This window comes from Leptopilina heterotoma, unplaced genomic scaffold (genome assembly GCF_015476425.1).
Source record: "Leptopilina heterotoma isolate Lh14 unplaced genomic scaffold, ASM1547642v1 Lhet_81, whole genome shotgun sequence".
Taxonomy (NCBI): domain Eukaryota; kingdom Metazoa; phylum Arthropoda; class Insecta; order Hymenoptera; family Figitidae; genus Leptopilina; species Leptopilina heterotoma.
Window position 1 is genome coordinate 762,579 of NW_025111185.1, and position 27,190 is coordinate 789,768.

The following is a 27,190-nucleotide window of genomic DNA, read 5'->3' on the forward strand; positions in this document are numbered from 1 at the left end:
TTATAAAGTTTCCAACTATTTTTACGGTTTTTATTTTTATTGCAATTACTAATTGTAAATAATCGAATAATTAAATAAATAAATAATATTGTAAATCAAAAAAATTTTATTAAAAATAATTTAGAAACAAATTTCTGTATTATTTTGAAATAAGCAGGAATAATAATTAAATTCGAAATCACGAGAACATGGAAACGAAATGAAACTCTGCTAATTTACATTGCTGATGGAAAATAAACGTTTTATTCCATAAAAGTTTTTTCCATTATACTGTTTCAGTCAAAGTTTTTAAAAAATAAATTTAATTATAATGAAATTTAAAGTTACATAATTTAAAATAAAAAGAAGAAGAAAATTATTATCGAGCCAAAAATATTAATAAAGTTTAATCAAATTTAAAGAAGAAGAGAAATAAAAAAAAAGACAAGAAGGATAAAAAATGGGTAGGTGGTCACTTTTTCTAAAAAATATTTTCTAATCTTTTTTGTCTAAAAAAAAGCAATTTCTAATGACATGTGTTTTCTAAAAAAAAAATTTTCTAACAAGTTTTGATTTCTAAAAAAAGTTTTTCTAAAAAGTTATGATTTCTAATATTTAATTTCCTGAAATTTGTGAAATTCTACAATTTTGATAAAAGTTAGAAAATTGTTAAAAACTTACGATTTGAAAATAGAAACTATTTTACATATTTTCTGTATCTCAATCACAATTCTGTTCACGCAAAATTATGAGTTTATATTGTTAATAAATAAATTTTTAATAAAAATTTTTTAACAAAATTTTGTTCTTCTTTGAAAATAAGAAATAATAATTTGCATCATATTTATACCAAAATTTTCAAAATTAATTTATTTATAAAACATTTTTTTAGAAAATTTTAAATATCTTTATAGGGAAAAAATCTCTATAATTTCTATTTGTTAATTACAGTTTTTAATTTTTTAACGAGAGTATTTTAAAATTTTGTTAAAAAATTTGCTTAATTTCTCATTTTTATTAGTTTTTTAATCAAATCTCAAATATTTTTTTTAAAGAATTAAAAAATTTTAATAAATTTTATTTTTTAACCTATTTGATCGTTATTACAAAAATTAAATATTGTTAGAAAAAAAGTGTTGTTTTTGAAAATTACCATTATTAGAAAAAGAAATTTTTAGAAAATGACCTTTATTAGAAAAAAGAAAATTAGAAAATCACTTTCATTAGAAAAAAGGTTTTTTTAGAAATTCACCTTTATTATAAAAAAAAAGTTTTAGAAAATTAAAAATTTTAGAGAAATTACAAATGATTGCAAAATTCAATTATTTTCAAAAGTAATAAAATTCTAAGCAGAAATTCAATTATGTTCAACCATTTTTTAAATTCATGTCAAAATTTCAATTATCTTTAAAAATAATAAAATTCTTCTCCGAAATTCAATTATTTTCCAAAATTTTAATAAAATTCTTTGCAAAATTTCAATTATTTTCAAAAAATTTCCTCAATTTAATGATTTTCAATATCTATTATTTTCATAAAATAATAAAAATTTCACAGAAATTCTTCTCATAAAATTCAATTATGTTTAAAATTTAAAAAAAATTCTCGTCAAAATCCCAATTATCTTTGTAATTAACAAAATTTTTCCCCAAAGTTCAATTATTTTCAAAAATGACAATAAAATTTGTGTCTTAATTTCAATTATTTCCAATATCTACTTTTTTAATAAAATTTTCCGAGAAAAATTCAATTATTTAAAAAAAAAATTTAATAAAATCGTACAGAAACATTTAATTATTGTCAAAAATATTAAAAATTCCACAAGAATTCAATTATTAAAATTTTTTTATAAATTTCTTCGCAATAATTTAATTATTTTCATAAATTTTTAATTACTATAAATTATTATAAAACATAAAGAAATCGATCACTCCGAGTCTTCGATTTGGAGCAATCAATATCTTTATGTTTTATAGCAAAATACTTTTATAAGTTGTTTAATTTCAAAAAAGTTTAAATTTGGAATTTTTGAATGTCTTAATTCCTGTGGAAAAATAATAATAATTAAATATTTATTTAAAAAAGAAATTATTGATGTTTTTGAATAATTTTACAATTAAAGAAATTCGTAAAAATGTAACGGAACATTTTTTTTTGTGTAAAATTTGTTCCTTTATTTTCTAAAAATTCCAAAATATTTATTTTTCATGAAAATTTGTAATTGACAAATAGAATTTATAAACATTTGTTTCGTTTATTTTTAAAAAAAACTGAATTTTATTAAAACAATATTGTAATTAAAAAATTGAAATAATGTAAATTATTCCCTTATGGAAATTGAAAATTTTCTATACAAAATTATTAAGAAACGGGAATATGTAATGTTTTTTTTCCCAAAATAAAAGAATGAGTTTGCGAGCAATATTGTTATTGAGAAATAAAAATTATGCATAAAATGGGTATTTATTTATTATTTCCTTATCATAATTTTTTAACAAATTTTCTATTTTTTATATAAACGAGAGAAAAATTTGCATAATTTTTGATCAGTCAAACGAAATTTGTTATTAAAAAAAAGCATATAATAAACAAAATGGGTAAATTTTTCATTTGTCAATCATCATTTTTTTTAATTTTCTAATTTCTAATATTATTTTATTATGAGTCATGAAAAAATACCTGCTTATTTTTTCGATTTGTCAAAACAAATTAAAAAAAAAAAAAGAATACACAAAAACTAACTTCAGGTGTGGACAGAATGAAAGAATGAATAAGACGATTATTATAGTTAATAATGGAATTATTAAAAATAATGGAATTATAGAAATTTTGGAGAAATAACAAATTATTGCAGAAATTCAATTGTTTTCAAGAGTAATAAAATCCTTCGCAGAAATTTAATTATGTTAAAAAATAGTAAAATTCTTCTTAGGAATTCAATTATTTTTATGAATTAAAAAATTTTGATGAATTTTATTTATTATTCATATACCTATTTGATCGTCATTACAAGAACTTAATATTATTAGAAAATTTTTTTTTAATTACCTTTATTAGAAAAAATAAATTTTTAGAAAAAGAAATTTTTAGACAATGTCATTTATTAGAAAAAATAAAATGAGAAAATCACCTTCATTAAAAAAAATTTTTTAGAAAGTCACCTTTACTAGAAAGAAAAAAGTTTTATAGAAAATTAAAAATTAGAAAATAAGTTTTAGAAAAACTGTACCCCAACAAAAAAAAAAAATTGAAATGAGAAAAGAAATATAAATCTATAAGGAAGGCAACTTCCCGATTCTATAAATAAAAAAAAATAAATATAAATATATAGTATAGAAACAAAAGCAATTGAAATATAATTGCATAGACAAATGTAAACTAAAGTTTAAAAATGTAAAGGTGACATTGTATAAAGGTGAATATTTCAAAGCCAAGGGAAGTTTATAAAAGAAGGAAATATATATTTTTCTAATCTATATATGAAAGTTACTTTTAACAACTCATGTAAAATTGGTCTCATTAATTTTTAGAAGTCACCCTGGCGCTTTTTCTCCTTGAGCAGTAATGTTTTTTCCGCTAAGTAAAAGGCCTTTCCTTCCCTCCTTACCTGCTTATATGCCTGCTTCATATAAAACTAATACTAAAAGGTGCAAAAATTTACACCACCTCTCTTCTTTTTTTACCACGCGAATAAATTCGGATGACTTAACATGATTTTACGAGGAGCAAGTGCAATGAATTTAGTTAGTCACTGTCCTGGGGGGGTAGCTTCCGAGGTCTTTGACCGGGGATCGATTTTCCCTTAGTATAACTCTTTCAGCTTGTTTTCATTCGATCGATATGATGATTCGACAAATATCACAAGACCGCACCCTCTCTTTTGATTTCAAAAGCTCTGCGAATTTTTCCGTTCGATTCTCACTTACATTTAAAAGGCAAGGCTCTAACTAGGCCCGTTAATCCTGTATAGGTCCGTAAATTTCCTTCAAGTCCGTAAAAGTCAGTTTTTTTTAAAAAGAGGTCCATAAAGTCCGTAATTTTAATAAAATTGTACGATATAATTCAGAGATATTTTAGAGAAATTACAAGTAATTGTAAAAATTCAATTATTTTCAAAAGTAATAAAATTTTTCGCAAAAATTCCATTATGTTCAAGAATTTCAAAAAATTCTGGTCAAAATTTCAATTATTTTTAGAAATAATAAAATTATTCTCCGTAATTCAATTATTTTCAAAAATATTTAATAAAATTTTTGTAAAATTTCAATTATTTTCAAAAATTTACCTCAATTCAATGATTTTCAATATCTACTATTTTAATGAAAATTTCCCAGAAATAATTCAATTGTGTAAAAAAATGTTAATAAAATTTATAAATTTCATCGCAATAATTCAATTATTTTTATAAATATATAATAAAACTCAATGCTGAATTCCAATTATTTTTAATACACTTTTAATGGAATTCCTCGAAAACTGTAATCATTCTTAAATCTTTTATTAAAATTCGTCGAAAAAATTCTATTATTTAAAAATTTTGTTTATAAAATTCTTTACAAGAATTCAATTATTCAATAATTTATTTGTTTTTATTTAAATAATTGAATTCTAGTAGAATTTTCTAATAAAAATTGTTTTAAAAATGAATGTCACTTAAAATTTTAGATTATATAATAATTATAATTGAATATTAATTAAGCATTATAGCGTGAATTTTTAGAAATAATTCAATTTTTAAAAGGTTTCATATGAAAATATTTGAAAATTTTAATTTTTCATACTTTTAACTAAAAATTCTGTAGATGAATTAATTTTTTTGAAAAAGTTTATTTCAATTTTACTTGAAATTTTTTTTTTTAAGTTTTTATTTTCTAATATATATTTAATTGAAGAATTTCCGAATGATTGAAATTTTGCAAAATTGAATTGTAATTGAAAACAAATGAATTTCAAAATTCTTAAAGAACTTTTTCAAAAATTATTAAAAATAATGGATTTATAAAAGAATTTTAGTTAAAAGTCAGTAAAAGAAATTTTTATTTTGGAGAAATTATAAATTATTGCAGAAATTCTATTATTTTTAAGAGTAATAAAATTCTTCGCAGAGATTAAATTATGTTCAAAAATATTAAAATTCTTCTTGGGAATTCAATTACTTTCATAAATAATAAAACTCAATGCAGAATTTCAATTATTTTTAATACAATTTTAATCGAATTTCTCGGAAAATGTTATTATTCTTAAAAATTTTATTAAAAATCGTCGAAAGATTTCAATTATTCATTTTTTTAATAATTTTTCTTTTTAAATGTTTTTAATTTTTAAATTAATGTATTGAAAATCATCGAATTGTTACAAAAAATTTTATCAAAAAATTTAATAATAATAGAATTCCTTCGAAGAATTTTATAATTTAGGAAAATAATTGAATTCTTGCGAAGAATTTTCTTAAAATTGTTGAAAATTCTAATCAAATTTTTTTTTAAGAATTTCCTTTAATTTTTTTTTTTAAATAATGGAGTTTCTTTAATAATTTTGATTAAATATTTTGAAAATAATTGAATTTTATCAACAATTTCTTTCAAGTTTTTAAAATAATCGTGTTTGTTAATAATTGAAATTGAACATTTAATTATATTAAATTTTTTTAAAATTTTAGAAAATAATTGAATTCTTTTGAAAAATTTTACGAATTAAGAAAAAAATTGAATTCTTTCGTGAATTTTTTTTTGAAAATAATTGAATTTTTACAATGATTTTTACTATTTATAAATATAATTGAATTGTTTCCAAGGATTTATTAAAATTTTAGAAAATAATTGAATTTTTTCGAAAGATATTATTAAAAATTTTTTAAAAATTGAATTATTTCATGGAATTTTACGAGATTTTATTAGAATTGTATTAAAAAGAATTGAATTTTTGCAAAGAATTTTACTATTTATAAATATAATTGAATTGTTTTTAAAGATTTATTAAAATTTTAGAAAATAATTGAATTTTTTCGAAAAATATTACTAAATTTTTTTTTAAAAATTGAATTATTTTATAGAATTTTATTAAAATTTTATTAAAAATAATTGAATTTTTGCAAAGAAATTTACTATTTATAAATATAATATTTGAATTTTTTTGAAGAATAATTTATTAAAATTTTAGAAAATAATTGAATTCTTTCGTGAAATTGTATTATTCAAAAATAATTGAATTTTTGCAAAAAATTTTTTTATTTATAAAAATAATTGAATTCTTACGAAGAATGTTATAATTTATGAAAATAATTGAATTTTTGCGAAGAATTTTTTTAAAATTCTTGAAATTAATAAATATAAGAATAATTAATCAGTTAATTAGTTAATAATTGAATTTTTAAAAATTTTGAATTTGTTATTTTTCAAAAATTCATATTTGAAAATAATTAATTTTGTAATTTGCATAATAATAATAAATTGAATATCACGCTCCTTGCGCGTAAAATTTTCTAGTCAAATATTAAACTTTGGTGAAGTTTAGAACATTTATAAAATTATAAATCAACGATTTAGAAAAAAATATATTTTTCTTTTAAAATTTTTATAATATTTTTGTATAAAAAAATTTTTTTATAGATTTCGGTCAATAATTTGAAAAAGAAACGTTTTTAAACAAAATATTTTAATGTTTTTGTATAGAAAAATTTTTTTCTTTGAATCATTGATCATAAACATTATTGAGAAATTCACCGACGTAATATTAAAAGCAATATAGCGTGAGTTTTTAAAAATAATTTAATTTTTGAATTTATTTTTTCTGAAAAAGTTTAATTAAATTTCTTTTTTTAATATTTAAAGTCTTTATTTTCCAATATTATATTTAATTGAAGAATTTACGAATAATTGAAATTTCGTAAAATTGAAGATTATTATAAACAAATGGATTTAAAAATTGTCAAAGAGATCTTTCTTGAAAATTAATTGATTTAAAGAAGAAGCTCCTTTGGAAATTTAATAGTTTTTAATCCCCCAGAAATTTTTGGTATCGATTTCATTTAATTTGGTATCAATTTTGATCTAATTTGGTACAAATTTTCAACCAAAAATTTCGTTTAATTTTTGTTTTCATAATTTTTTATATCAATTCGTTGCAATTTGATATACTTTCGAGTGTTAACTGTGAATGTAAATTATGAATAAATTTTTTATATGTTGAATTTAGGAAATTTTATCCACTTTTGAGTTTGGGAAATTTAATAAATGAAAAAAATTCGTGCCTACGCACATTATTAGAAAATCTCACCTGGACCGTAACAGTATTTTGTCACGCGAGACAATGTATGTATAGTCGACCTGGACTAATAACACGATTGACTTTTGATAGTCGTTGTGTTCCACTTTTTTTCCCCCGACATTCGTTGAACTTTTGTGGATCACGATTTCTAAATCACGCAGGTATGGACATTAAGGGGACATTTCTTTTTTTTTTTCTTTTTCTTTCATTTTTTTTAACTGAAATGTGCTATAAATGAGGGTTGAGGGAGAGTGAAGAAAAAAGAAGGTGTGGAGAAAAAGTGGAGCGTGAGTCAAAGACTGGAAAAATGTGCAAGTGCAAATTGAGCCATTAAGCCTGGCGACTGAAAACTATACGAGCGCGTTTACTTTTACAATTAACGCCCAGTTTCCTTTGGCAAAAGTAACATTAAGGTATTGTTAGAGTGAAATTTATCACTCCTGAATGGTTTATTGTTTCTTATTATTATTATCGAAAGAGGAAATTTTCACTTCCAGTTGCATTTTATCTTTTTTCTTTTATTTTTTTTTATTAATCTTTTTGAAAAGTATCGAAAAAGATTTTGCTAATAAGAAACTTATAAAAACAAAAGTAAAAGAATTATTTTACATTTGGGAAAAAGTTTTTTGTTAATTTAAAGAAATCAGTTTCTTAGAAACGTTTTGTTTCATTCAAAATTAATTTTTCTTTCAAACAAAAAAAAAAATTAAAAAAAAACAGAAGGGAAAGAGAATAAAAAAATTCCTGTTCTTTGATTTAAACAAAATTTCCATTAGAATTCATCATGAAAGTTTGTACTTTAAATCAAAGAAATCTTGTCATTAACAATATAGGACTAAAGAAACAATTTAAAAGAAATTTTAACAAAAGTATTTAAAAGGAAAAAATTCTTTAAAGGCATTTGAACCATTAAGACGTCACAATTTGTGAAAAGCATGTGTTCTAAAATTTTCACGTCATAATGGTTCAAATACCCTTAAAATAAATAAATTCTTTGAATTAAATAAATTTTTTTAATTAAAAAGTAACTTTTTTTAAAAATAAAATCCTTGTTTTCTTATTTACAAAAATTTGTTTTAATCAAATATATTTTCTTTGAATGAAAGAAAAATTCATTTTCAATCGAAGAAACAAGTCTAAGCCAGTTTTTCTTTAAGATAACAAAAATTTAATAAATTTTCGTTGCATCAAAAAAATTGTCTTTAAATCAAATAAATTTTTAATTAAAAAGTAATTTTTTTTAATAAAATCATTTTTTTCTTATTTACATAAATTTTTTTTTATCAAAGAGAAATAATTAATTTTCAATCGAAGAAACAACACCAGAAAAACATTTTGAAAGAAATTTAAACGAAAGTATTTAAAAGGAAAAAATTTTTTAAAATATATAAATTGTCTTTGAATCAAATAAATTTTTTTAATTAAAAAGTCACTTTTTTCAAATAAAATCCTTGTTTTCTTATTTAAAAAAATTTGTTTTAATAAAATGTATTTTCTTTGAATGAAAGAAAAATTCATTTTTAATCGAAGAAACAAGTCTAAGCCAGTTTCTCTTTAAAATAACAAAAATTTAATAAATTTTCGTTGAATCAAAAAAATTGTCTTTCAATCAAATAAATTTTTAATTAAAAAGTAACTTTTTTTTAATAAAATCATTTTTTTATTATTTACATAATTTTTTTTTAATAATAATAAATATTTTTTTAATCATAAATAATTAATTTTCAATCGAAGAAACAAGTCTAAGCAATTTTTTCTTTAAAATAAAAAAAATTCAATAAATTTTCATTAAAATCAAAGAAATTGTTCTTGAATGAAAGAGATCTTTTAATAGTCCAATAAATTTTGTTTGAATCAAAGAAAAATAATTTTTAATCGAAGAAACAAGTCTAAGCCATTCTTTCTTTGAAATAATAAAAATTCAATAAATTTACGTTAAATAAAAAAAATTGTCTTTAAATCAAATAAATTTTTAATTAAAAAGTAACTTTTTTTTAATAAAATCCTTTTTTTCTCTTTTACATAATTTTTTTTATAATCAAATAATTTTTTATCAGTAAAATAAATTTTCTTTGAGTCAAAGAAAAATTAAATTGTAAACGAAGAAACAAGTCTAAGCAATTTTTTCTTTAAAATAAAAAAAAATTCAATAAATTTTCATTAAAATCAAAGAGATTGTTCTTGAATGAAAGAAATTTTTTAATAGTCAAATAAATTTTCTTTGAATTAAAGAAAAATAATTTTCAATCGAAAAAACAAGTCTGAGTACATTCTTTCTTTGAAATAACAGAAATACAATAAATTTTCATTGAATGAAATAAATTTGTTTAATTAAAAAGTAACTTTTTTTTAATAGAATCCTTTTTTTCTCTTTTACATAATTTTTTTTTATAATCAAATAATTTTTTATCAGTAAAATAAATTTTCTTTGAGTCAAAGAAAAATTAATTTGTAAACGAAGAAACAAGTCTAAGCCAATTTTTCTTTAAAATATTCGAAATTGAACAAATTTTCATTGAATCAAAGAAAAATTAATTTTCAGTCGAAGAAACAAGTCTGAGCATGTATTTCCTTGAAATAACAAAAATTCAATAAATTTTCATTGAATTAAAGAAATCATTTTTAAATCAAATAGATTTTTCTTCATAATAAATTTTTTTTAATCAAAGAAAAAATAAATTTTTAAGCGAAGAAACAATTCGAAGAAATTTTTTCTTTAAAATAACAAATCTTCAATACATTTTCATTGAATTAGAGAAATTGTTGTTGAATCAAATAAACTTTCTTAAACATCAAATTAATATTTTTTTAATGAAATGAATAATAATTTATTAATAAGTTTTCTTTTTCTTGTTTCTTTTCGTTATTTTTTATTTTTTTTATTGACAATCGAGAATCAATAGGACAATTAATATATGCGATATTACTGTTGCAAAAAATTTATTATTTTTCTTTCAATGTATATATTCTTTGGGGGTTATTTCCAAGTATTGAATTTCTATCTCGCTTTAATCTTTTATCGCCAGCAGCTATTATTGAAAGGAAATAAAAGAAAAGCGATGCAGTTGGCTTCGACAACATATATAAGTCTTGTATATATATATATACGGAGAACTTCATGAAATGGTTTTGTTGGTTTCATAAACACAGTAACCTATCTAGAAGAAGGCCAATCTTGCACGCAATTTTTAAAATGATATATGAATTTATATTTTTTTATATATACGATTCGCGATTATACTATCAAACTTGGGGAAATTTCAACAATTACATTTTGTGGAAATTAAAGAAGAGAAAATTATTTTTCGATAATTGCTTATAAAGTTTATCTATTCTTTTAGTGAATAAAAATGATAATTTATTAATTTTTTTCATTTTTTACCTTTTAATTAAATATTGTTTTTATGATAATTTTAATTTTAATATATTATTTTTGTTAATTTTATTTTTTATTTTCAAATTTTATTGATTTTAATTTTTATTAAATTCAATTGTTATTAATTTTTATTTTTATTATTTTCAATTTGTATTGATTTAAATTTTTATTAATTTCCCTTTTTATTAATTTCCCTTTCTATAATTTTCCTTTCTATTAATTTGAATTTTTATTAATTGCAATTTAAAATTAATTTCAGTTTTTGGTAATTTAAATTTTTGTTAATTTCAATTTTTATTATTTTCCTTTTTTATTAACTTTAATTTTTATTAATTTCTCTTTTTTATTAATTTTAATTTAAAATTAATTTAAATTTCTGTTAATTTCAATTTTTATTAATTTCCCTTTTTATTAACTTCATTTTTTATTAATTTCTCTTTTTTATTAATTTTAATTTAAAATTAATTTAAATTTTTGTTAATTTCAATTTTTATTAATTTCCCTTTTTATTAACTTCATTTTTTATTAATTTCTCTTTTTTATTAATTTCAATGTAAAATTAATTTAGGTCACTGAAGAAGATAATTTTTTTTTTTTTTTTATTAATTAAATAAATTTTCAATTCAAGAAAATTTGTGATCATTAGAAAAAAGATTATTTTATGTAAACATTATAAAAATATTCCTCTGATTGCACATGTTATTAATATATAATTGCTACGAATTAGAAACAAAAATATAGACTCCTTTTGAATTCTGCTTGGAGCAAATAATGTCGGGGTAAAGTTTTCTACTTAGCCGTTTTAAAACTTCCAAATGAAAGAAATTCGATATCCCGAGTATTAAACTTTTTTTTGAGAAAAACTTGGCAACAAAAAAAAGTTTGATTTTAAACGAAACTGAATTCACAAAAGATTTTTTTATTGATGCTTTTTGAGGTGAAATTTATAAATATAGACGTAATTAGAAAATTTCTTCATTTTCAATGATCCAGAAATTTTTAACATTCAAATGAACGAAATATCAAATTTTACTTTTAGAAACTTTATATAATTAATTGTAGTTCAAATTTTTATAAAAAAAAATTTCCAATGATTTTACATTGAAAGTATTTCGAAATTTTAAGCAAATAAAGAACAATAACTATTTAAATATTTATTTTACAAAAATGATTGAATTTTGAAAGATTTAATTTAGAAATTCTGAAAAAATTAGGTTTTTCAAAAATCGTAATTAAAATTGTTTGATGATACATTTGAATTCCCAAAAATAATTTAGAAAAATTAAAACAATTGGAATTTTTGTGAAATTTTGTATTTTAAAAAAGAATTTTTTTTCATCTTTAAAAATTATCTATAAATATAATAAAATTGTATTTTTGAAAATACATTATTTTATAAATTAACAAAAATTATTCTATTTAAATAATTCTCGTAGTTAAACTCTGATAGGAATTGATTGAAAAAAATTTAATTTAATTAAATTTAATAAAAATTAAATTTAAGTTATTAATTTTAGAAAATAATTAAGTATTCAAAATGTTATAAAACAGGAACTTTAGGAATTAGTTAGATTTTAAAAAGTTTTTAAATTCAATTCCTTGAAAATTCAAGGAAAGCAAAAGTATAAAAATATTAAATTTTTATTTTTAAAAATTATTAATGACATTATTTTTCTTCAAAAATTCTTAGTTTTTCAATAATTTTATTCAAAAATTTTTAAAAAATAATTGAATTTTGGAAGAATTGCAGTTGAAATTTTTAATAATTAAATTTCCTGAGGTTTTTTTATTGAAATTATTTGAAATTTTAATTCCAGTGGAAAATAAATAATAAGTTTTTAATTCTTTGTTTACCAAAAAGTATTGAAGTTTTGAATAATTTAATTTAGAAATTCCGAAAAAAATTGTTTTTAAAAAAAATGTAGTTAAATTTTTTTTTAAATAATATTCTATTTCCGAAAATAATTTAAAAAAATTGAAACAATTGAAAATTTTGTCAAATTTAATCGGAATTATTTTTTAATTTTATTTGTTTACTTTTAAAAATCTATTTTGAAAGAAAATCGTATTTTTGAATGAAGAAATAAAGAATTTTTTATTAAATTTCAAAAAGAAATCGTAGAGTATATAGTTTTTGTACTTTTTTTTGGTATTTAAAAAAATTATTATATTTAATAATTTTGAGAGAATATTTTTTCCAGACTCCACTTCTTAATAAACCGCAAATACACAAATACTATATATACTGTTATGGCGAAATTTGCAATAATAAATTTTCCTTTTATAAATTTAAAATGTTCGACATTTTTACAACACAAAATAAAATTGCAGCTTTTCAGTGAAAGCTTTTTGAATAGAAAATAAAATCTGCTGCACTTTGAAAGTAAACTATAGATATAAACTTTTTATTCTCTCTCTCTTACTCTCTAACTATCATGTAACCGAGTTTCCACCGATTGCATTTTAACGCTGAATTTTCACTACATATATCGTTGAATAGAAAAAAAAAATTGTCTGCTTATTTGTTGACATCAATATATACAGTTCTAGATTTTTTGAAAAACTTTATTAATTTAAAAAAAGATTTCTTGATTAAAATTTTCAATTTTTGAAATTGAAGATAAAATTTTCCAAAGGAATGTTGAAAATTCGTGTTTATTAAAATTTAGTGTATTTCTTATTTTATGTAGGGAAACAGCAATAATGTTATTCGAGAGGGTTTTTTTTAAAGGAGACTATATTCTTTTTTATGCTCTTGTAGATATTTGTGAAACTATCGTAAATAATGTCTTGTTACGTATTATAACTTTTTGCATATAAACCAAAGTAGTACACTTGGAAACTCAAAGTTTCGAGTAAAAATCTACTTGGAACTTTTCTCGACAATTAAGGAATGGAGATGTTATATAAACAACTTGGAGAATATTATTAGCATTTTGACACTAGAATTAAAAAAATTTTGTTGATATAAGTGTCTGTAAGAACTAAAGCTAATTTTCAGATTATTTCTGCGACTGAAACTGTTTTAGATTCTTAGAAGCATTTTTGACTGAATTTTAACCTGAAAACTATGATTTTAAGTCGTACAGTTTTTTTTTATTTTTAATTTTTATTTATTTCAATAAATTTATTTATTTTTAATTTTCTTTAATTTTATTTCTTTTTATTTTTTTTTGATTTTAATTAATTAATCCCTTTTTTCAATATTTGTTTTTTATGTTTTTTATTTTATGCTTTTTTGTATTTTTTATTTATTATTAATTTTATTATTAATTAATTAATTAATAAATTATTAATTTTGAAAAATTCTATTCCCAGGATGGGATTCGAACTCTGGTTTCTATTTCCATTAACAATGCTCCTATCCACTGAGCTAACATACAGGAACAATGTTTTTTTTTTATTCTAGTTTATTATATATTTTTTTATTTTATTCTATTTTTTATTTATTATTAATTATTTATTAATTTAGAAAAATTCTTTTCCCGAGATGGGAATCGAACCCTGGTTTCTTTTTCCGTCAACAATGCTCCTAACCACAGAGCTAACTTACAGGAGCAAAATTTGTATTTTATTCTATTTTAATCTTTTTTTTATTATATTCTACGCAGATTTATTTCTTGTTTAAATATTTTTTCGAAAATAACTATTAATTTTTGTAATTTGAAAAATAAAATAAATACAGCATTTATAACATTGGAAATTTTTTTAATATACAAAAAAATATTTTTTAACAAAATATGAATTGAACGAAATAACAAGAAAAAATTGTCGTTTATTTAAACGTTCAAAACTTTAGGAACTAATTAGTGTTTCTAAATTTTATTAAATTATTTAGAATTACTTTCAAGGTTAAATTAATTTCAACAGACGTAGCTGTTATTTTAATTAATTTTTTTTTTGTTAATCAACATTTTTTTTATTAATATTTTTAATTATTAAATTTAATATCTGAATAATAATTTTTTTTTTCTCTTATTTAATGAAATTTTATTCTAGAGAATAAAAAATTGACTTTAATTCTTGTTATTTGTACTTTCATATATATACAAAGTGCGACTTCGCAGAAACTTTTTCTTACTTCAATAAACGTGCATTATCACGATAAGTAATCTATACGTTTTAATGTATATAGGTAGAAGTGCACGTATATACCAATTCCCCCGAGGAAATTTACGAGAAATTGTTAGACACGAATAGCATATCTGTTTGATTATCGAGTTAATTTTCGATTACACTTTTAGAAAAATTGAGCAGATATTAGCGGAACCACCAGTGAAATTTTGTTTAATTATGAAAGGCGAAATTTTCCTCGCACAAGGCTATGAAAATAGAAAAAAAATGTAAAAAAAGAGAGTTTATTTTCTTAATTTTTTCAGACTTTTTTTAATTGTTATTTAAATTATAAGAGCTCTTTTAGTTAAAAATTAAATTGCCCCGAATTTTCAAAAATAAATTTTTATTATCAAACGATGTAACAGACCGAATTTTTTTGTTTCTGTTTCTTTTATTTGCTGTTCCGGAAAATTATCATTTTTTGTCCCTAATTTTCAAAAATCTTTTTAATTAGAAAAAAAATTATTTTCGAAATTATTTTTAAACAAAAAATACCAAAAATAAATTTTTTATGATTGTTTTTTACTTTTAACGATTACTTCTAAAATTAAAAAAAATTTCGAATCTAATTAATATTTTGGAAAATTTTCACTTTCGCCCCGAATTTTCAAAAATCTCTAATTTAAAAAGAAATTATTATTAAATTATGAGAAATTTTCTTTTCCTTTTTTCAACTATTTTCGAGTGAAACACACAGTTAATACCAGTGGATTGCATTTGATTTTGTCCTCATTTGAAATATACAAACGTGTTTGAAACTATATAACTGTCAGTCTCGTGTGGCATAAAGCTTATACAGAACTACAAGTCTTGTGCGAGATAATTAGGAGAAGAATTATTCATTCGTAGAATCCATCAGTATACGAGTGGCAGATAACTCCTACTTAATTTTAAACTCGCAAACTTGCTGCATTTTCACTAATCCCTCCTTCATGGAATAATATTTCTTAAATTTATGTAATGCGTTTACTGATATTTTCCCCGTTTGATTTATTTTTCGTTTTAATTAAAAAAAAAGTCTGTAAATTATATTAAATATTCAATAAATTAATTAATTAATGTATAATTTATATAGAACATATATAATTATAATAACTGAAAAGATAATTAATTTGACTACTAAAAAAATATTTAAAGAAATTACAAATGATTGCAAAATTTAATTATTTTCAAAAGCAATCAAATTCTTAGCAAAAATTCAATTATGTTCAAAAATTTTTTTAAATTCTTGTCAAAATTTCAATTATTTTCAAAAGTAATAAAATTCTTCGCATAAAATCAATTATGTTCAAAATTTTTTTAAAAATTCTCGTCAAAATTTCAATTATTTTTAGAAATAGTAAAATTATTCTCTAAAATTCAATTATTTTCAAAAATTTTAATAAAATTCTACGCAAACTTTTAATTATTTTCAAAAATTTTCCTCAATTTAATGATTTTCAATATGTATTATTTTCATAAAATAATAAAAATTTTACAGAAATTCAATCATTTACAAATTTTTTATAAATTTCTTCACAATATAATTCAATTATTTTTATGATTTATAAATGATAACATTTTTACAGGGATTCAATTATTTTTCTAAATAATAAAATTCTGTTATAGGAGTTTAATTATTTTCATAAATATAGTAAAACCTCATCGCAGAATTTCAATTATTTTTAATAAAAATTTAATTAAATTCCTCGATAAATGTAATTATTATTAAAAATTTCATTAAAATTCGTCAAACGAATTCAATTATTTAAAAATTTGTTGATAAAATTCTTTATGAGAATTCAATTTTCAGAATCATTCAAATATACAGTAAATTATTTTTTGTATTTAAGTAATTGAATTCTAGTAGAATTTTATATTAAAAATTGATTTAAAAATGAATTTCATTTAAAAACAAATAAATTTTGAAAATTCTCAAAAAACTATTTCAAAAATTATATATTTAAATGAATTTATCAATTGGTAAAAATTATATAATTAAATTTATTTGACTTGGAAGATAAATAATTTTCTTTTAATTTAATTTTTTCAAAAATTATTTTAAAAAAATGAATTTATAGAAAAATTTTAGTTAACACTAAAAAAAATTAATTTTGGAGAAGTTACAAATTATTGCAGAAATTCAATTCTTTTCAAGAGTAATAAATTCAATTATGTTCAAAATTTTTTTAAAAATTCTTGTTAAAATTTCAATTATCTTTATAAATAATAAAATTCTTCTCTGAAATTCAATTATTTTTCAAAATTTAAATCAAATTCTTTGCAAAATTTCAATTATTTTCCAAAATTTTCCTCAATTCAATGTTTTTCAATATCTACTATTTAAATAAAATTATCCAAAAGAATTCGATTATTTAAACAATATTTTAATAAAAATTCCACAGAAATTCAATTATTTACCAATTTTTTATAAATTTCTTCGCAATAATTCAATTATTTTCAGAAATAAAAAATTTTTACAAGAGAATTCAATTATTTTCGTAAATAATAAAATTCTTTTAGGAATTCAATTATTTTTACTAATAATAAAACTCATCGCAGAATTTCAATTAATTTTAATGCAATTTTAATTGAATTCCTTGAAAAAAGTAATTATTTTTATGCAAATTTTAATAAAATTAATCGATAGAATTCAATTATTTAAAAATTTGTTGATAAAATTCTTTATGAGAATTCAATTTTGACAAACATTCAATTATTCAGTAATTATTTACTTTTGTATTTAAATAATGAAATTCTCGTGGAATTTTCTAATAAAAATTGCTTTAAAATGAATTTCAGTCAAAATTTAAGATAATTGAATAATAAAAGCAATATAGCGTGAATTTTTAGAAATAATTTAATTTTGAAATTAATTTTTTTGAAAAAGTGTAATTGAATTTTTTTATATTATTTGAAGTTTTTATTTTCAAATATATATTTAATTCAAGAATTTACGAATAATTGTAATTTGTAAAATTGAATTATTGTAAATAAACGGCTTTTGAAAATTGTAATAGAACTTTTTTGAAAATTAATTGATTTAAAGAAAAATTTTAGTGAAAAATTTAAAAATAATAATTGAATTAAAATATAATGAAAATAATTTTGAAGAAGTACAATATTCTTATAATATAAAATAATGATTTTATCAATTTGCCATTTTTAAATATTATAAAGCATGAAGAAATTGATGATTCCGAGTCGAAGACTCGGAGTTATCGATTTCTTCATGTTTTATAGTTATGAAAAATTTAATTTTTAGTTTTAAGTAAAATGTTCTGGAAGAGCTGAAATGCAAAATAATGTAAGTTAATAATTTTAAATTAAAATTAATTAAATTTATAATTTAAATTAGGACTTATTTTATTAAAAAATAATTTTTTAGATAAAATATAAATTAAACAGAAATAACAAAACAAAATCGTTGTTCATTTGAACTTTCGAAACATTAGAAACATTAAATGTACAAATTATCTTAAAAATCTTAATTATTTGTTACGAAAAATTAAATTAATAATAAAAAAAAATATCCTAAAACAATTTAACGAAATTGAAAAGATTTTCTTAAATTAATTTTCCAGATTGAGAATATTTATCATCTCGATTGGTTTATGATCACTGTGTACAGTAAATATCCTTAATATGAGATTTTAATTAAGATAAATTGATGTCTTTTGTAGTGAAAGTTTTGACACGAATTTCATGTCAACTCGAAACTCATGTTTGTTCTCAGTAGCAAGTTTCCATTTTGTGTCAACTTGTCTCACTATTAAACTATAAAAACTCATTCTTTGGACAAGAATGAATAATTACTTATAGTAAAAAGAAATATTCTATGAAAAAAAATTTTATGAAAAAAGAATTCTGTAAAAAAAATTCTAGATGAAATTTTACAAGAAAATTCTACAGAAGAATTGAATTATTAATTATCAAAATTAGCAAAATTAAGGACTGTAATTTAAAAAATATATAAATAAATAAATAAAAATTTCACATAAATTTGAATTAGTAAAAATTTGTACTAATTGGAACTAGTGACTGACTTTTTGCTTTTGAATTAATAAATTTTACTACTAAATTAGTAGAAATTACTATTTAGTATTTATTAGTAAAATAGTAACTACTAAATTAGTAGAAAATACTATTTATTAGTAAATAGTAACTACTAAATTACTAGAAAATACTAAATTAGTAGAAATTACTAGTTATTAGTAGAATTTTACTAATTAGAAAGCAAAATGTTAATCACTAATTCAAATCAGCAGAAATTTTAGTAAAGTAGTAGAAATGTTTAGTAAGTTAAATTACTGTCTCCCTTTTTGGTTTTAAATTAGTAGATATTGCTACTAAATAGTAATTTCTACTAATTTTACTAAAATTCACCAAAATGTTTACTAATTTCATACTTTTTGCTTTAGAATTAGTAAATTTTACTAATAAATTAGTAGAAATTATCAAATTACTATTTATTAGTAGAAATTATTACTGATTAGTAAAATTTACTGTAATTCAAAAGAGCAAAAAGTTAGTCACTAATTCAAATTATAGTAAAATTTTTACTAAATCAAATTTTGAGAGAACACTCTAAATTAGCAAAATTTAGAACTACAATTTAAATAAATAAAAATTTCCCCAATTTCCAGAGAGTAAATTTCGAAATTAAAACTCCCCAACTTGAAATAATCGTAAAATTTCAAATTTTATAACAAACATTAAATTCTCAAATTTAAAAAAAACAACTTATCCAAATGACTAAAATCATGAAAATAATTTTATTATAGATTTCGATTTATTCGTTTATTTGCATATATACATATAATATTCTGAAATTCGATGCTTGGCTTTTGAGTTTAATTAAAATGATGGCCCTATTAATTTCATGCATTTCCATTTAATTAAATAGAATATGAAAATATTTGTAACATGTGCAAACACACAGAGTCGACAGTGAGAAGATTCTCTCTAAAAAGGAAATTATATATGGTTACTGCACTTTATCTCAGGTAAACGAATGAAAAAAAAGCAGCCGCGCTGTTAAAAAAACAAAGGATGAATTTTCTTTTGTGAAAACACTATATCCCTCTTCATTGTAGATTCTGCTTTAGATTTTATGCTTTGAAGATTAAAAAATCTGTAAAGCTTCAAATGTTATATAATTTTTCCATTTATAATGAGATGATAAAAGACAATTCTATAAGTATTATTTGTTTTTCAAATGCATACATTCTTTTACGCTTTATTAATTTTTTTAAAATTTTATTATTTACTTTTCTATTAATAATGTTTTTATTTTATTTTTTCATTTTTTTTCATTTTTTATTTACACAATATTTTTCTGCAGATATTAAATTGAGACAAAAAATGAATCAAAACGTTGCTTCGCAACACTTTTGATTCGTTTTTTTTTCTCAATTTGATATCTGCAGAAAAATTGTGTATTTAACTTTTCTATTTTTTTAATTTTTTGTTTATTTACACTTTTTATAGTTTTCTACTTTTTATTTATTTACTTTTTTTATTTTGTTCTATATTTTATTTACTTTTTTATTATTTTATTTTTGCTTTTTATTTATTTACATTTTAATTATTTTTTGTTATTTTTATTATTTATTTTAATTTTTTATTTATTTACTATTTCTATTTTTTCTACTTTTTATTTACTAACTTTTCTTATTTTGTTCTGCTTTTTAAAGTTTTTTTATTTTAAAAAAATAAAAAAATTTTCGACATTTTATTTATTTACCTTTTTATTTTATTTATTTATATTTTTATTTATTATTTTCAATTTGTTCTAACTTTTTATTTATTTAGTATTTTTTTTATGTTTCTAAAGTTTCCAACGTTCATATGAACGACAATATTTTTTACTACTTTTAATTTCTATTTTTTTTAATAAAAAAATGATTTTGTATCTTAAAAAATGTACTTGTAACTAAACAACTGTTTAATTTTCATTATTATTTTTCTTTTTTTGTATAGTAATTTCGAAAAACATATAAAATATAGAAAAACATTTCTTTCATTTGAACGTTTAAAACTTAAGGAAAATCTTTTTTTATTTTTTCTACTCTTTATCTGCTTAATTCTTTTGTTTTTTTCCTATTTTTTATTTGTTAACTTATTTTTTCCTGTTTTTTAATTGTTTACTTATTTTATTTTTCTATTCTCTAAGTTTGAATTAGTAAAAATTTGTACTAACATTTGAATTAATTACTGACATTTTACTTTTCAATTATAGTTAATTTTACTAACAAATAGTCATTTTTACAAATTTTTTAGTCAAATTTACTAGTCAAATTTTCTACTAAATTTTTTAAGTAAAATTTACTGTAGTATAATTTTCTACTAATTATTTTAGTAAAATTTACTAGTATATTTAAGTTAGTTAATAAGTTAGTATAACTTACTACTAATTTTTTAGTAGAATTTACTAGAATTTTTTTTTAATTTTTTCAAAAAAATTTAATATTAAAACTTTCTATTAATTATTTTAGTGAAATTTACTAGTTAGTTTAAGTTAGTTAATAAGTTAGTATAACCTTCTACTAATTTCTTAGTATAATTTACTAGGGAAATTTTCTGAATTTTTTAGTAAAATTTACTATAGTAAAATTTTCTAATAAATTTTTTAGTAAAATTTGCTAGTAAAATTTTCTACTAATAGTTTTAGTAAAGTTTACTATAGTAAAATTTTCTAATAATTTTTTTAGTAAAATTTACTAGTAAAATTTTCTACTAATATTTTTAGTAAAATTTACTATAGTAAAATTTTTTACTAATTTTTTTAGTAAAATTTTCTACTAATATTTTTAGTAAAATTTACTATAGTAAAACTTTTTACTAATTTTTTTAGTAAAATTTACTAGTACATTTAGGTTAGTTAGTAAGTTAGTATAACTTTCTACTAATTTTTTAGTAGAATTTACTAGGAAAATTTTCTAATTTTTTTAGTAAAATTTACTATAGTAAAATTTTCTAATAATTTTTTTATTAAAAGTTACTAGTAAAATTTTCTACTAATTTTTTTAGTAAAATTTAATATAGTAAAATTTTTTAATAATTTTTGTAGTAAAATTTACTAGTAATTTTAAGTTAATAAGTTAGTTAATAAGTTAGTATAACTTTTTATTCTAAAAATTCTACTAAAAAAATAAGTAGAATTTACAACGTAAATTTACTAATTTTTCTAATAAAATTTACTAGTAATACTTTTTATTAATTTTTTTAGTAAAATTTACTTTAAAAAAAAAAACTAATTTTTTAGTAGAATTTACAAAGGAAATTTTCTAATTTTTTTAGTAAATATGACTATAGTAAAATTTTCTACTAATTTTTTTAATAAAATTTGCTAGTAATATTATCTTCTAATTTTTTAGTAGAATTTGCTATAGAATTTTTTTTATTTTTTTAGCAAAATTTACTAGTAAATTTAAGTTAGTAAATTAGTTAATAAGTTAGTATTACTTGTAATTATAAATATTCTAATAAAAAATAAGTAGAATTTACAACGTAAATTTTCTAATTTTTTTAAATAAAATTTACTATAGTAAATTTAAGTTAGTAAGTTAGTTAATAAGTTAGTATAACTTTCTACCAATTTTTTAACAGAATTTACTAGCAAAATTTTCCACTAAGTTTTTAGTAAAATTTACTATAGTAAAATTTTCTACTAATTTTTTAGTAGAATTTACTAGGGAAATTGTTTAATTTTTTTAGTAAAATTCACTAGTAAAACTTTCTACTAATTTTTTAATTATTATTTATAATTATTTAATTATTTATTATTTCCCATTTAATATATTTATTTAAATATTCCACCACTGTTGTTGCACTTTATTAATTATTTCAAAGTGGAATATTTTATGGGTGAAGTTTATTTAACTGATCAATAACTAATCGTTTATCAGAGTTTGCCTTTTGCCCTTGTCAAGTAGAATGAATTTAACTTGTAATAATCTAAAAGCAGATCACAAAACAATTTATTAACTGAAGATTCAGTGGGAAATAATGCAACGGAGAAGAAATAAGGAAAATATATTTTTATAGACACATAAAAATTATATATGTGTAGCCAATTAAATATTTGTTTACCATAATTCATTAGATTTTCATTTCTATTTAGTGTAAATATTTTTTTCCTTTGTATTTTTATCCCAAACAAATAAACAAACTATAAATAAATAAATAAAGTTTATTTTTAGAAAAATTTATATTTATATTGACATTTTGTTTATTTATGTGCATTTTGTATATTTCTAAACATTTTCTATGTTTTACATTTATTTATTAATTAATTTATTGATAGGTATATTTATTTTTACGTTTATATTTATAAAAATTTCGAGAATATTTTCGATTATTTTTATTAACTTTCTACTATTATTACTATTTTCCATTATTTTCCACTGAATCTTCAGTTAATAAATTATTTTATTATTATTATTCTTATTTCTCTTTTAATTTAGTAAAAATATTTATTTAAATAGTAATTTCTACTAATTTTTTAGTAAAATTTACTAATTCAAAAGCAAAACGTGAGTCATTTATTCAAATTAGTAAACATCTTTACTAATCCTAATTTAGAGAGATTATTTTAATTTTTATTATTAATGATTATTTTAATTTTAAGTTTTATTAATATTATATTGAAAAAATAAAAAAAGTTTTTTTTTCTAAATTCAAAGCGCGGTTTTTAATGAGACACTATTTTTCTTCGCTACACATACACATGGACGCATAATTAATTTTAATCACCTGGCAAAAATGGTTGATAATTAAAGTGACAATTATGTTAATCGACTCTTCATTTTTTGTTTAGTTCCACTGCGTGAAATTAATGATCGGGTTTTAAAAAATTACTTCACTAGAGTGGCAAAGAAAAATCGATTCCAAAAAAAAAAAGAAACGTGTGTATCCTTACCGCCATTCTTAACGTCCTCTTTCGCATCTTCCGCCGCCGGCTGAACAGTTTCCTTACTGGTGTTGCATCCCATTTTGAAACCTGAGTCTTATTTTCTTTTTCACTTTTTTTTTTAGTCAACGAGTCAATAATTTTAAAAAAAGTTTTTTTTTTCCCGATAGAATATTAAACCAATTATGTTGTTTTTTTCTTTAAACTTTCTTGTTTCTTATCAAACTATATATACATAATTATTAAATATATAATACTCGCTCTTTTATAATTGAAATTCGTGACAAGCTTTTTTTCTTTTTCTTTTTTCCTGTTGCGTGGAAGGAAAAGGCGACGACTCGTCTGGCGTCGAGTAGAAAAATATATACTATATATTCTGTTTGATTTTTAGAAAAAAAAGAGAAGTATTCAGTTTCCACACTCTGGAAAATGCAATTCCACAATTATTTGGAGTCACACAGTGTGTGTGTCTGTGTGTGTGAGAGAGGAGAGAAAAATCACAGATTCGCTTGGATGCCACACTTTCTATATATATCACCTATTTTTTTCCCCCTCGATAATTTTCTCTAAATGGAAAAAAAAATTCTTTTATAATATATTGGCGCAAAAATATTGTTTTGTCTGCAAATTATATCTATTTTGCTTTTTTTTTTTTTGTTAATTAAGCTTTATCAAATTTATATTTGATTGACTTATCGGGTTTAATTCCGATTGTGAAATAATACACTTTTAATAATTATATTATCGTGTGGAGAAAATTTGTTTTTGATTTTCTTTTTAATTTGATTTGTTTTAATTAATTTTTTAAAAATTATTTTATTTTAATCACTAATTATATTAATCACTAATTTCGTTAATTATTAATTTTATTAATCACTAATTTTATTTATTATTAATTTTATTCATTACTAATTTTATTAATATAAAATAATAATAATAATAATAATTTATTTTTAATTTTATCAATTGTTAATTATTAATTATTAATTTTTACCTTTTTTAATTATTAATTTTTACTTTTTTTAATTATTAATTTTATTAATATTTATTTTTATTATTCAGTAATTTTTATTTATAAATTTTAATCTTTTTTTTTTGTAAATTTTACTTATGAATTATAATTTTTTTTTGTAAATTTTATTTATAAATTAAAATGTTATTTGTAAATTTTTTTGTGTGAATTACAATTTTATTTGTAAATTTTATTTATAAATTATAATTTTATTTTGTAAATTTTATTTATAAATCAAAATTTTATTTTGTAAATTTTATTTATTAATTATAATTTAATTTTGTAAATTATGTTATTTGTTAATTTCACTTGTAAATTAAATTTTAATTTCTTTTAGTTTATAGGCAGTCCAAGTAGAGGCAATTTTTTTTTGTTAGCATAGTTAGGCTTTTATTTTTTAATTTTATTGTTCTTGTTTTTTTTGTTTATTTTTCGCAATATTTTCGAAATACCGGCAGATTGTGCGCTCTGGACGATGTGTGTTAATTAAAATTGAATGAATTTTATTTTTACTTAGGCCTCACGCACACATTTTTTTTTCCTTTGGAACTATAGTCAATTTTTTGTTGAGATTTATTTTTTGTTCCTTCTTTTCTTATTTATTTTTCACTTATTTTTTTTTATTTAGGTATTTCTCATTTGTTTTTTCTAATTAATTTCTTATCTCTTTCTCATTTATTTTTCTTATTTATTTCTTAATTATTTTTAATTTTTATTTATTTATTTTTTATTTCTTATTTATTTTTTATTAATTTCATATTCATTTCTTCTTTACTTGTTATTTATTTTTAATTTTTTATTTCTTGATTATTTATTTCCGATTTACTTTTTCCCATTTATCTACTAATTTTCAATTGTTATTAATTTTTTGGTGTGTAATTAGCGTTATTATAAAGTACTACCGGCGAATGATAAAACTAGACGAGATAGAATAGAACATGCCCGTCGCCGTTCGCGGGCCATACTGAAGAGACTATTCGCCGACCCTGCCCTTGCGTCGCGACTGCCAACGTCGATATATATGTATATAGAACTAAAACGCACACACCGAGTGAATCAGAAAAAAAACTACCCTGAACAAAGGATTATTGGATGGCGTATAGCAGAGTCGTTAACGTGGCTTGTACCCCCGTGTTATACACACTGAAAATATGAATTAACTTGATGATAATTTCAGATTAACAATAGGGTGGGGAGGGGGGGGGGGGTAGAGAAATTTATATTCGATATAAATCTGGTAAATTAATATTCTTTGATTTAATAATCAATATTATAGTCACTTATCGCGTGAGTCTTTTGTTTTTTTTCAAAAAAAAAAAAAATTATGATTGATTATTGTCAAGTATATTATAATTGTGGACTGGTAGTTTTTTGAAAGAAAATTTTTCTTTGAGTACTTGATTGGTAATATTGTGAAGTTCACTTCTTCTGTGATTGATGATTTATAAAGAATATTTTTTTCTATAGATAAATTTTGAGAGTTCTTTTTATTTTATCTAATTTTATTTTTCTATTCTCTAAGTTTGAATTAGTAAAAATTTGTACTAACATTTGAATTAATGACTGACATTTTACTTTTCAATAATAGTTCATTTTACTAACAAATAGTCATATTTACTAATTTTTTAATCAAAATTACTAGTAAAATTTTCTACTAATTCTTTTAGAAAAATTTACTAGTAAACCTTTCTACTAATTTTTTTTTAGAAAAATTTACTGGTAAAACTTTCTACTAATTTTTTTTTTAGTAAAATTTACTAGTAAAACTTTCTACTAATTTTTTAGTAGAATATACTAGGGGAATTTACTAATTTTTTCAGTAAAATTTACTATAGTAAAATTTTCTTCTAATTTTTTTTAGTAAAATTTACTAGTAAAACTTTCTACAAATTTATTAGTAGAATTTACAAAGGAAATTTTCTAATTTTTTTAGTACAAATTACTATAGTAAAATTTTCTACTAATTTTTTTAGGTAAAATTTACTAGTAAAACTTTTTAGTGTTTCTACTAATTTTTCAGTAGAATTTGCTATAGAAATTTTCTAATTTTTTTAGTAAAATTTACTAGTAAAACTTTCTACTAATTTTTTAGTAGAATTTGCTATGAGAAATTTCTAATTTTTTTAGTAAAATTTGCTAGCAAGATTAAGTTAGTAAGTTAGTTAAAAAGTTAGTATAAATTTCTACCAATTTTTTAGTAGAATTTACTAGCAAAAATTTTCTACTTCTTTTTTAGTGAAATTTAATATAAAAAAATTTTTTATTAATTTTTTTAGTAAAATTTACTAGTAAAACCTTTTATTATTTATTTTTAGTAAAACTTACTAGTACAACTCTCTACTAATTTTTTTTTAGCAAAATTTACTAGTAAAACTTTCTACAAATTTATTAGTAGAATTTACTAGTAAAGCTTTCTAGTGTTTCTACTATTTTTTTTAGTAGAATTTGCTATAGAAGTTTTCTAATTTTTTTAGTAAAATTTACTAGTAAAACTTTCTATTATTTTTTTTAGTAAAACTTACGAGTACAACTCTCTACTAATTTTTTT

At 19.4% G+C, this 27,190-nt stretch overlaps 1 protein-coding gene across 3 annotated transcripts in view; it reads right to left on the reverse strand.

Annotated features, from left to right (window-relative positions):
* The window catches only part of LOC122511172 (nucleolin), a 165,912-nt gene extending 140,271 nt beyond the window's left edge, over nucleotides 1-25,641 (reverse strand). Inside the window, exons 1-2 of one of the 3 annotated variants that reach the window (XM_043626264.1) lie at nucleotides 25,545-25,641; nucleotides 23,640-24,196 (exon numbers count right to left, since the gene is read on the reverse strand). In XM_043626264.1, the coding sequence (XP_043482199.1) occupies nucleotides 23,640-23,712 (73 nt within the window). In that variant the 5' untranslated portion in view covers nucleotides 23,713-24,196; nucleotides 25,545-25,641. Of the gene's footprint in view, nucleotides 1-23,639; nucleotides 24,412-25,544 lie in introns of those variants that run through there. The other 2 variants (XM_043626267.1, XM_043626266.1) reach the window with 2 other exon arrangements.
* Between the last annotated feature and the right edge of the window lie 1,549 nt (nucleotides 25,642-27,190).